This window comes from Crocodylus porosus, unplaced genomic scaffold, assembly GCF_001723895.1.
Source record: "Crocodylus porosus isolate Cpor-Errol unplaced genomic scaffold, CroPor_comp1, whole genome shotgun sequence".
Taxonomy (NCBI): Eukaryota; Metazoa; Chordata; order Crocodylia; family Crocodylidae; genus Crocodylus; species Crocodylus porosus.
Genome location: NW_017728918.1, coordinates 62,782,965 through 62,796,046, shown reverse-complemented (window position 1 = coordinate 62,796,046; position 13,082 = coordinate 62,782,965). Strand labels below are relative to the sequence as shown.

The window sequence follows — 13,082 nt, the reverse complement described above, 5'->3', positions numbered from 1 at the left end:
TGTTAATGCAGGGCTTTATTTTGAATGTTCCCCCCACTTCTTTACACTGGTGTAAACAGGTTGTGTCCAAGGCCTAAAACTAACAAAATTCAGCATTTCCTGGAGAAAAAGAGGAGAAACTTACAACAAAACCCCCAAAAATATAACATCTTACAAAAACCCGTCTTTACTCTTTTAAGCCAAAACTTCTCTCAGCCAAATGGAAACAAAAATTGAAGCAGTTTGGATGCCAATTGCAACGCCTTAAACCAGGGATGCTCAACCTCCTTCTCACGGGGCAAACGTGGGCCACACAGCCATGCCAACTGGCCCTCTAAGCTCCTCACCAGTCAGGAAATTTGGCAGCAGGGAAGCAGGAGAATTAATACAGCTGCCCTTCCCCACTGCCAAAGTCTCACAGCCCACATCCTGTGCCACAGTTGGAGTGTGCCACACCCCCTCCCCACCACAGGCTGTGTTGGGGCCAGGTCAAATCCCCTTCCCCAGCCCAGCTGTTCTGGGGACAAGCTGCCCCCCCACCCTCCCTGCACAGCCAGATCAGAACCACTAGCAAGATCCAGCCCATGGACAGACCAGGCACCAGCCAAAAGGTTGGGCACCACTGCCTTAAAACTCTTGTCAAAGACTTAAGATTCCTAAATAAGTGAGCTGAGTCTAAAAACCACTGAGTGTCTGGCAGCTCCTTTTAACAGGAGCTCCGGGGGGGGGGGCATACAGTGACTGGATCAGTTGGTGTTGCCTAACAGTGGACCTGGGACCACTGCCTAACAGTTGGACCTTTAGGCTCCTATTTTTATATTTTTTATGTGAATCAACCAGAAGATTATTTTAAAACATTTCTCTTTTTTTTTTATTAAAAATGAAGTGTACATTCCAGATTCACAAAGGGGCTTAGGCACAGTGATGCTCAGTGTTGCCACACCTATCAAGTGCTCCGCTCCTGGAATGGAAGCATGGTCCCTGTATGATGAACGGGGTGAGTACAGGATTCACCACAGCCAGGAACGCTGAGCATGGAGACCCCATCCAGAGCAGGGAACTGCAGTCCCACCTCTTTCTTGGACTTTGGCACCTGACTGCAGCCCTGAGTTAGGTGCCTATGGGAGACTAGGATTTGCAGCTTGAAACTGGATCCTGGACTGAGAGGCCCAAGTCATCCATTTGGGTATGGACAATTGGCTTGCTCTTTTCTTTTAAATAATGCCAGGAGTAGAAGCAATTTTGTACATAATAACTAAGCATAACAGCACCTGCCCAGAAAGTCAGAAAATGGAGTTCTAGGCCCGCCTCAGCCTGAGGTGGTTCAAACTTGCATCTCCTGTCTGCCAGGAGAGTACCCTAATAGCAAATCAAGAGGATAAGTTGGTGTGAAGAGCATCGTACAACTCTCCACTTCAAACAGTGCCAAAGTGCAACAAAAATGCAGAGTCTTGGGCAATAGGAAGGAACACATGCTCTGCATGTACTCTAAGCTGTACGTGAGACCAGAACCACCCCTTCCTCCTCCAGCTGTGTTTTTGAAAGAAACTGGCTGTACCCCCTCTGCTTTGCACCAAACTCCATGTATTAGATGCAATTTGAACAGGCCCCTCACGGGACTTTGGTCCAAACCTACCACATTTGTGTCTCCCAATGGGCTGGCATTGGAGACAGATGCTGATATGCCCAAGCCAACCAAAATGGGGGCAAGTTCTGTAGCAGAATTTTTGTCACCCAGGTAAGTTCACAGGTGCAAAAATAAAGTTCAGAGATATAGACTCAGGTGCTAAAACAGCTGGAGAGGAAGTGGGAAGAGGTTGGTCTGGTCCCTTGGACTAAGAGGCCAGATTCAAAGTTAGGCACCTTAGATGCTTAAACAAATACTGAAATCAATGGAAGTTTAAGCATCTAAGGTGCTGGCCCAAGGCATTAGAATGCTGTCTCACTTGCACAGTAGGCAGCTATACCATGTTTTGGGGTACGGTCCTCCAAAACTCAGAAAAAAATATCAAAAAAGCATTTCAGCCCTACAACTTGTGTCTTATTGTTCTTAGGCCCCACACTCATTTTTTAATTTTTTTTACTGACTTCAACAAACTTACAAGTTCTTGAGTTCTTAGCCTAAATGCAAATAAGATGCGCCTATAGTAACAGCCCTACTTCAGGCAAGGCACTCTCCAATATTTTGTGGCACCAATTTCACTCATTAAAGTACAATAAACATACCTACTAAATGCACTGGTACAGTGAACGTTCAAGCACATCCCCTCAAGTCAAATGCTTCCTCTGACAATTGTGCGACAGTGAACCAATACAAGTGGATGGCACTGATTTCCTACAAGGTAACCAAGGCAAAAAGGAAACATTGCTGGTTGTGTGTAAGGACCAAATTCTGGCCTTGGGGAACCGACAGGGTGTCTCAGTGAAGCATGCAGGAAATGTAAGCACACATTTAGAAACAGATGTAGGATTTTAAGTCAGATTCCAAGTCCTTACCAAACCACATTCCCATTTCTTTAATGGCATTAACTCTGCCATTTTCTGGTGTTTAATTCATAGTAGGCCTGATACTGATCTTCGGCCAATTTGAACTGGGACAACTATTGGGACAGGCTCAGAATCAGGATCATTTCATTTTTGATGTAATTTTTTGTACTGCTAATTTTTTTTAGCAGTAATACTTGTCATTTCTTTCATCTACTGTCTCTAGCTTCAATGAGGCTTTTGTTTTAAATTTGTTGAGATTCATAATTATAACACTGGTTAAAAAGAACTCTAGGTCACTTTGGACACGTCTACACATTCATTAATGCATGGTAGTTACTGTGCATTTAGTTTAGTACTTGCTTAATGAAGTACTAACTAAATGCACAGTAGCTAGCTAATGCGCAGTAGTACCAATGCATGGTTTTTTTGTGACGCATACTGAACAGTAACCTAATAACACTGCACAGAGCGTATTAGCATGGTTTCTGACCAGCACACTACTGTGCAATGTTATTAAGCTACTGTGCAGTAAGTGTCTTGTGTAGATGCGTCCTTTGTGTAACGAACCAGAAAGCTACTTATTTTAGTAATTACAAAAATAAGTCGGTAACAGAAAGAACTCATATTCAAGAAGTTATGGTTTAATCAGGTCAACTAGGCTAATATTCAAAAACAGGATTTTTATTGCATTTATAATGCTACTCCATGCCAGTGAGAAGAACAGCTTTGCAGCTAAACTTATCTTCTAGATCAGAGGTCAGCAAAAGTTGTGTCTAGGCATATGTAGTGGTAAAAGAAGTCTTTTTTTGAGTAACAATGTTAATGCAACTGAATTTCAATTAGAATTTAGATCTCAAGGTTGTAAGTATTTAAATGCATGAGTAATTGGTTAACTCATTCTGGTCCCACAGAAATCAATAGTTTTTCTATTAACATTAACAGAGTTGGAACCTCACCAATAGGACTACTCATGCATATACTTATTCATGTGTAAGTGTTTTCAGAAGTTGGACTTTTGGGAGTTCTAGATGTACAACATATCAAGTATGTGATAAATCCAGGATGGCTGCTCTGTAATTTTTTCTGTAATTATGTACATTATATTTACTTGAGTAAATTTTCTTGCATTCATAAGGGGTATACAGAGCCTGTTCCCTTTAACAAAAGGGAACAACCAATGCTCACATAATTTGCTGAATTTCAGTGTTTTACATGGAGGTTAAAACTGAATAAAACATGGGACTTTTGTCATGTTGACACAGTCTTTATGATAGGCCATTATATTTTACAACTGTTAACTCCTGCTCTGGATTCCTGTTCTGGAGGTGCCAAAGGCAAGGTTTTCAGTAAGAAATAGGTATAACCACAGGACCAAATTCTGCATGTTCTTCCTCTGTAGCTCCTTTATTTTAACGGGAGCTGCTTGAGAGGAATTGTTCTCCATAGCTTTTAGTTTTTCTTGGCCTTTGTTTATGGAGTAAAGGGAAACACAGCACAGCAGTGACTGGACAGGGGACAAGTTGAGACAAGGCCAGTTAAAAGAAGGGAAAACATGCTCTTTGCAAAGCAGCAACAGTTGGCAGCTGTGGATGTCAGTCATGCAGTATTATCAGTATGCCTTGTTAATCATTTGTGCTCCTGTCTTCTAGCATCATAGGGTACTGTACTTGTTATAGCAGCATATGGAAATCATTAGAGTGGGTTGCTTCCTGATTGCTTGTTTGCTTACAAGAAAGATGGTCTTCTGGCACATGTGCATTTCACAGGAGTGCTGACCTTCAATAAACTGCATAGTCCTGTGACTGCACCTCAGCAGCCATGTGATATTTAGTCCTTTATTGGAATAACAGGGTCAAATCCTTACATGATAGCTGTGAAGTAAAGCTGCCATGCTTGAGCAGAAGCTATTGAACTTACCAAAGTTCAATAGCTGTTGTTTTACAGGATGGAAGAGATTCAAGATGTCTAATACAATTAGACTTGATTATAGACAAGTCATTGGCTAGACTGTCTACTTTCAGTTTTTCTTTTGTTTTGTTTTGAATAGTCACTGTTTAGCCACAGGGCCAATATCTACTCCCTTTACCCTTATCTTTTATCCTGACTACCACGGCCCATTCCAGCAAAGCACTTCAGCAGAGGCTTAACATTAACATGTGAGTAATCCCAGTGCCTTTGGGGATCCCACTCCAAGTCATTAGGCCTTCTGCTCTCTGTCAGCTAAATCCTTGCTTACATGCTTGGCTGCCAGTATGCTCAGCACCCTACAGTACTGAGTCCTACCAATACCAGTACCACCACCAATGTCAAATGGGGCTAACTGTGGAGTAAAACGCTTTTCAAATCAATGATGGGAAGAAGAATCTGTCCCAGTTTTGGCAAGCTAATTTCAAGGCCCCATCAAGAGCTGTAGAATCTGAGGTGGGAAATCAGATCTAAATGAGAGATCCTATTATGTGATTGTCTGGGATAATGCCTTGTCAACTTACGCACACACAATTTTGACCACCTCACATTTTAACATGCACTTGCCAACAAACCAGTTGTTTTCAGGTATATCACTAGAACAACTTACTTGCATTTGGGAAAAAAGAAATATGATGTCAAAACACTGTCAGTTTAGCTTCTCTCCATTACTAATTGATTTTAAGCCCCCATTTGCAATGCAAATCATCGTATGAGACATGTAGGGTGTTTGTTTTCATGAAAGAAGCTAGTATTTCATGTCTGTTACAATAAATGTGTTCTAGCATAAACAGCACCGAATACACTGAGGGCAGAAATAGTGCAATCTTGGTTTTACATGTCTGAAGATTTCAGTCTATTTTCACCTGCTATATCAAGACTAGCAATGCTTCCAAATAACTATCAAAGCTGTAACTGCTGCAACAAATTTATGTCATGACTAATTTCAAGCTATAGGAAGGAGATATGGCAAATGTGTGAATCCATGACAATACAGATGTCATATTTCCATTCCTCATTACCCACCTATATCTTCAGCATTAACTAGAATACCAGTGCCAGTTAGAATGCAATCTGGAAACAAGAGCAAAAACAGTAGGTATTTCCAAAAAGGAGGAAGAATATCCTGCCCTTTATCCCATTTTGTATACACTCCTCATTAACTCCACTTCCTTGGAAAGCATTTCCTCAATGGCAAGCAAAATAGTGATGATGCGCATTGGCTTTTATCACAGTGATCCATTAGGGAAGCAGTCATGTGCTGAACAACAAGGTTATTCATGCAGGACACGTGTGTCTTGAAGCTTCCAAAAGATTGTTCTAGGGTTCTGACTTCTGTATAGGAGAAAAAAATGTTGATTATTCATTCTGTTTAGATGCATCTTATTATTCCTTAGGTACTGGACTTAAGCGTGTATTTGCTCACACAATTAACCGGCATGAACAAATATTATGCCTTCCAAATGTAGGTTTAGAGATTGTTGCAAATGAAAAAGCAAATGCACATGATGCAGTGAGGATGGTATCTCTAAATTCCCAAAGTAGCTAAGTACTACTATCAGTGGAAGATCTCATTTCTGTCTTAGATCCTAATGTTGTTACCTATTTTCCAAGTAACACCTGAGATCACAGTATAAACTGCACATTAGGGAGTGAGAGAAAATTGCGGTGTTCTCTCACTGCAAGATGGTAATACCACCACCACAGTATTTCTAGTCAGTGCTGAGAGGTACATTACCCTGAATAAGTCTCAATAGGCACATCTACACAAGATGCTTAATGTGCAGTAGACTAATTCTACTGCACATTAGTGTATCATGGCAAAAACTGTGCTAATGCACTAACATGCAGTAGAATTAGTCTACTCATTAAGCATCACAAAAAGACTGTGCACGTACGCCTTTGGTACTGCGCATTAGCACCAGCTACTGTGCATTTATGTGGTACTAAACTTAATGTGTAGTAGCAAAGACACATTAACGCACGTGTAGATGCACCCAATGTGTTGCTGGTGATCAGTAGCATTCCTTAAGACTCTTACTTGCTGCTCTTATGGAGCACACTCCTCTCCAAGCCAGCTACAGGTTATTTTGTAGCAATACAACAGCAAAGCACCTGCTGTTTCTGACTCTGGGGCCAAGCAGATTTCTCTTTTTCCTCAGACTCTTGCTTGAAGCAAGGAGTATTCAAGAGCTGGTTGCCAGAAGACATTTTTTCTGCAATTCTCAACCCTCTGCACAGACCTCAGAAGCAACACGTAAGTTCCTTTAAAGGGGGAATCCTTATTTATGCAAATATATCCAGGATGCAGCTCTGATACAGCAAGAGGGCAGCTAAATTAAGAGGCACTGAGAAAAAAAAACACTCCCCCAGCTATTTGAGCCATTGCACAGATAAATTTGATGCTGAGAAAAAGGATTCTGACAGGGTTCCATCAGGAACTAACATGTCAGAATATATATTGTCTTTACTACCCCGAAGCTAACTGCATCTAGCCTGTCTCTTGCATACTATATACATCCTTCAAGTTTTAACTGCCCCAGAAGGAATTGCTACAATCAAGTGGTTTCACCAGCATCCTAAAGTGATTGTTTTTTTAAATGCCTGCTGACCAAAAATTGACTGATGTTTGGCTGTTTTCCCAGGCCACTGTAATTTCCAGAGGAAGAGAATGATTTCTGTATCATCAGCTTTACATACTCCAAGGATAAAGACCAAATTCTGCTCGTGGTTACCAGTGTAACTGCATGAATAACTCCTGTGATGTCACTTGCTTTGAATTTATATGGCTGTAACTGAGAACACAATTTGTTCCCCAATTTTTAATTTTAAAAGAGGATAAATAATTATAGATTCTAACAGAAGTCAGAAAATAATTTGCAGGTAATAATACATTAAGTATGATCTAAAAAGCTTTTCTGTTCTGATTGCTCCAGTTTTGATTAACTTGTTAATGCCAGGTTGACAAGAAAAGGTACAAAAATAAAAGGTCAGCATGAGTGTGCTGAAATTACTACTTTTCTCAAAGCTAAGTATCGCAAGAGGAATTTCATAAAGGTCTGTAATTTAATGGTCACCTTTGATGCTGTGCTAGGTTTCAGCCCAAGAAATGAGAAGACAGTGTTGCTTTCCTTCGATTCAAAAAACCCATCATAATCCTGGAAAGAAAAAAAAATATCAATCAACATTTGTAATGCTGTTTTTCAGCTCAATATTTTAATATCTGAAACTAGTACAGGTCTAGTTGATATGCAGTTCCATCAGGGAAAGAGTACTTGTGCTCTTCTCTAAAAAACCCAACAATTCTAAATATAATGAGAGTTCTCTGTTTTCCATTTTCTTCAGTGATTAAGTAAAAATGTTCAGTGGCTGAACTTATTCTTTTAAAAAAAATGATTTATTTGCATAGAAAAAAATTACATAAAGTGTTCTTCGAGTCAAATTGAAAATCCTGCTAGGTGCCTGCATACCTTTAAAATTTGCATCTTCAAACAACTAACTACTACCTTTACACAAGCTAGCGTGTTTAAAAGTACCTGCACTACTCTGCAATCACTGCTGTGACTACAGTTTAGACTGACCCTTTATCTAATGCCCCATGGAATATCTTGTTGACAGTCTGTAGTTCCACATCCTACAATGACCACAGATGCCAAAGGAGCTACATTTTCCATACAGAAAGTATAGTGATAGAAGTTATTATTTAGACATGATCCCTAATAGAAGGCTGAGGGAGTTGGCCGTCTGGCCCTTTCTGCTTCTCCAGTTTATCAGCTGAAGTCTTTCAATAATCTTTTTGTTAAAGATCAGCAGTCTCATTAAAAGTGTACCCTGTCAAATCACCAAGCAGGAACCAGCCAGTTTTGTAGCTGTATATTTAAAAATAAATAAATAGATTACATGATTTTACACATTGCCAACAAACAAGTTTCTATTATAAAACAGAATACCATGTTTTAGTACTGCTCAGGATCAGGTTCTGAAGCTTAGTTTTAATGGAGTTTGTTAAGTATGTACAAGTTTTATATTAAAAGGAAAGCCATTCAAAAGGTTTTTAGGTTAAACTTTTAAAGATCCAAAAAAGGAAGAGAAATTTGAAAAGTACATAAGGAGTCACTGGACTTAAAGGAGCCTGAAAAATGATGATGCAAATACAGATTAATGAAAATCAAGTCACGGATATGAGAAGTCAATATACAAGGTTTTGACTGACCAGGGGTAAGATCCAATTCCAGCTATTAGATACCCAAACTGGTACTTAAGCAATAATACAAAAGGTGGGTGGGTCACCCTCTTTACTGTTTTTTCTTAAGATTCAGATGATGTGTGGACATATCAATGCTTTTTTCAGGGAGTCAAATAGGATGGAGTAGGATTACACTAAAGTCTAGATCCTATTCAATCTGTGAGGTATCTAACTCTTTAAACCTACTAGTTACATCTTTAACAATATTAGTGTCTTCCATCATTTAGATAGAAGAATATTATTTGTGAATTTTCCCATCTCTCCCTTCTCCCAAAGAAAACAAAAACAGAATAGTTCTAGAAGGCCCAGAAAATAAATTTGGACATCTAGGAGATGTTCACCCTGATCCAACAAGGCATTTAATCATATACTTGTCTCTAAGCACTGGGGAAGCAAGCAGACAAAACAGATGTCTAGAGATAAGCATATTATTGAGAACTTGGCTTGACTGCAGCCATCATGCCCAGAAGCACGTTTGACATATCTTCAAAAGTGAACTTAATGTCAATTTTCCAAATGCTGCTTCTTTCAAACTCAGTCTCTGAAGCAAAAATTCCTGGAGGCACTATTGCTGCATGCAAAATATAAGATCTGGTTCTTTTGAAAGAGCATAGGGGTGTTAAGCTATATACCTAACAAAACTAGATTCCGTCTGCATGACCTGCTTATGTTTGCTTTTCTATTACATCAATATGTGGGGATGTGACAGTTGTGCCTCTTCGGGGCTGTCTATTAGTGGTCCCGCAACACCGATCAACCAACCGCCCAACTTCTCTCCTGCCACGCCTTGTTGTCCTTTGTTTGATTGGAAGATCTTAATCAAATGGGAGGCTGCCTATTCTCTGTCTTGGTGCCTGAGACACTATCTGTGGCTCCTTTCCTCCCTTTACACCACAGCCCAAGCCTCGCAGATATATCTGGTGTTGTTCAGGTCTGTCCTACTCCCTGTGCTGTGCAGATGCTCCTGGGCTTGTCCCTCAGCCTGCGCCCTCGCCGGCGCCCTCTAGCTCATCTCACACTGCCCATCCTGGGGCTTCTTGACAGCGTCAGCTCCGGGGCTCCTCGCTGCCCCCTAACTCCGGGGCTTCGCACTGCCCCCTAACTCCGGGGCTGGGGCCAACGTACCCCAAACAATGCTGCACCTTCTCCAGCGCCAGAGACCCCCCACACTACTGCGGAGTCCCTATGAGGCATCCTCCAACCTCTAATAGCCTCACCTGGTCCTCCAGTGAAACAGTAAACAAAAAAAACACAAAGCCCCTGGGCTATAACATAAAAAGCTAGACCTTCTGGCCAAAAATCCAAGAATCCATCCCTAACAGACAGCGAGCGCACCAAAACCCCAGTCAGAATCAGGGAATGTTCCCACCATCAGAGTTCTCCCTTTGTGCTGGCCGAGTTCCTCCTCCCTCAGCTGCCGGAGGGAAACTGGCCTCCTGCCTGGGCTTAAGAAGGGCTAAGCTCCGCCCCTTCCTGTCTCTAAGTTTCCCTGGTTGCCCTAGCAACCAGCACCTGTGCAGTCCTGGTGACTGGCAGCTGAGCTTCCCCCTTCCTGCCACTAGGGGTCTCTCCCAAGCCATTTCTGCTCTCAGTCACAGGGCACCTGAGAGCTCTGCGACAAGGGACCCACTGAAATTGCGATTTTTGCGATTTTCCCAGAAACCATGATTTTGGGCAGGATCCAAAACACAGGCTCCCTGAAAAAACAAAACAAAAACAAAACAAAATAAAAAAACTTATCCAAAATAAAATGCTGGCTCCCTCTGGGAAAAGACATACACTGTGCTGTCTCATGGAACCCTTTTCCATCTTTTATTTGTTTTTTCTGGAATAAAAATAACAAATTTTAACTGTGGAGCAGAAGCCAACCACTGAAGACCCTTTGTCTCTAGCTAACTAACTAGCTAGCTGCTCCTTAGCTGAGGGACCATCTCCCAATTCACAACTCCCTCAGTCTCCTATTAGGGAGCATGTCTAAATTATAATTTCTATCACTATTACTGCATACACTATCTGTATGGAAAATGTAGCTCCTCTGAAATCTGTGGTCACTGTAGGATGTCCAGCTACAGAATGTCACCAAGATATTCAGTGGAGCATTAGATTAAGGGTCTATATACACTGTAGTCACAGCAGTGACTGCAAGGTGGAGCAGTTAGCTTTACACTAGGTTGTGTAATGGTAGTGGTCTATCCCCTATGCTTTGTACAAATTGAATAATAAAATCCCCCAAAACAAGGTGCACTTGGGGATAGTACAATTTTGCTAGTATAACTGCATCTATGGGCGAGCCTTCTGATTGCCTACTGTATTGGTCAGGGATCATACCTCTCCACACCCCAGAAGACATAATGATGCTGACAAAAGGCTGAAAGTTTGGTTTGGCCTTTAATAAAAACACATTTAGCAGCTACAGGAAAAATAAAAAAGCTTTACGCCATTGTAAACATTTGCTTTCTGCTGGCTTAGGATGCAACTATTCCAGCAACACTTTCCATTTATTCAATAATCATGTATTTATGTTCCTATATTTCTAGTCATCTCTCAATGCCATGCTTTTCTCCATTTGTGATCTTCAAGGGGGGGTTTCTCCTTCATTTACCCATACTGTTTCACTATGTATGTTATCTAGGACAGCTGCTTGCTTTTACCCTCAGGGGGGATTCAGTATTCAAGACAGATGGAAAAATAGTGTAGTCAAGCAGCTGACCCCACAGTTACTGTCACAGTGGTGATGTGGGCTCCCTCAAAACATGGTGCCACAGGAGGACTAGCAAAGGCCACCTGAGCACAGGGACTGCCTACTAACTATTATTCAGGCACTGGGAACCATCCCATTTGAAAATAATAGCAAAGTCAAAAATAGCAAGTCTTCAGTTCCTCTTAATTTTCTTAATGTGAGGGGTACAGTGAATTGTAATTAGCTTTCAAAGTATGTATGTATTAAAACTGAATGGATAGTTCACCCTAACCAATTTACATCTGGTTTTTTTAACAAACCACTTTGACACCAGGAACTGGTCCTAGGTCAACACAAATTCAAACTGAGCAGCCAAACAGATACATCCAAAGAAAGCAGATGCTTCTGACACACCAGAATGCCACATAAGCTGATAGTGCAGTTATGGCAGTCATGTCGTTGCCCCATTGGAGGATGTTTTAAGAGTTATTTTAAACATCTAGAAGAAACAGGTTGAATAGCAGCTTCACAAAGGATATTGAAGGAAATCATTGAGTTCTGAGAGCTAGACTGGAGAATCTACACAAAGGGTGCATCTATACATGTGCTTTACTGCAGAGTTGACTAATTAGCTCCACAGTAAAGCATCACCATCTACACATGCAACCATATGAGAGTGCAGTAAATCAGTTAATTCCACTGTAAGATAGTACTTCTCCTGATCAGTACCATCTTAGAGCTGAATAATTATGTGCATTCAAACACACATGTAGACTGTGACAGGGGCGGGCTGGGGCACAAGGGTGCTGCAGTGAGGGGGCTACCCGCCACCTAGCCCATCTGCCCCAGCCAGCCTCTCCGCCACCCAACGCCACCACCCAGAGCCTGGAGCTGAGTCCCCCAGACCTATTACCAGCCCAAAGCTACTTCACCACAGCTCCAATTGCTGCATGAAGACTGCACCCAGGAAGCAGATGACTCTGGTGCAAACTGCACCAGAATGTATTCAGGCACATTAATAGCACATGTAGATGCACCCAAACACCATCAAGTCTGCATCAGAATTGGCTTGGCAGTATTAAAACAAATTAACAATAATAAGCCACAACCAACTACTGCCTCATGATGGTGGGAGAGGTCATTACAAAGATAAGGGGTGAGCTTCCCCTGACACCTGACACTCCTGCAAATTTTAATTCATCAGCAAGAGGGAACCGAGCCAGACATTTTAAGAACCTTTCTGCTGCAATGGAGTGAAGTAAGACAATGAGTTCAAACCGTAATGGATGTACAGTGCCCTTCTGGAATGCACAAACAGCTTCCACTGCAGCCTGTACCAGTGAATAATTTGACTCAAACTATAATTAAGCTTTCAAGAAGTTCTAGTTTGTCCAGGGCATTTTTTCTGGTTCAGGCAGAAAACTCCTAATGAAGTCGGTCATTACCTCCCTTGCCTGGCTTTGGAGAGGGCAGTTTATTTACAATACTCACCATCCTTGTTACTTAAGCAAAAGATTGCCAACTCCAGCTATGAGGCCACCTTTAATGTTATGTTATTGTGACTGTGCTTATGCTTCTGGGGGAAAATACAGTGTGACCAGATTCACAGAAACATGCTTCTAACCCCAATTCCAACACAAGCTCAGCAAATGGGCAGACGAGAACCTGATGGTGTTTAACACCAAAAAATGCAAGGTTCTCTACCTTGGGAGGAAAAACCTGCAG

The 13,082-nt window shown here is 41.5% G+C and overlaps 1 protein-coding gene across 3 annotated transcripts in view; it reads right to left on the bottom strand.

Annotated features, from left to right (window-relative positions):
- Positions 1-3,495: 3,495 nt before the first annotated feature.
- Positions 3,496-13,082, bottom strand: part of SH3BGRL2 (SH3 domain binding glutamate rich protein like 2) — a 57,998-nt gene continuing 48,411 nt past the window's right edge. For all 3 annotated transcript variants that reach the window (XM_019537665.1, XM_019537668.1, XM_019537667.1), the window contains exons 3-4: positions 7,509-7,589; positions 3,496-5,766 (exon numbers count right to left, since the gene is read on the bottom strand). In XM_019537665.1, coding sequence (XP_019393210.1) covers positions 5,752-5,766; positions 7,509-7,589 — 96 coding nt within the window. In that variant the 3' untranslated portion in view covers positions 3,496-5,751. The remainder of the gene's footprint in view (positions 5,767-7,508; positions 7,590-13,082) is intronic.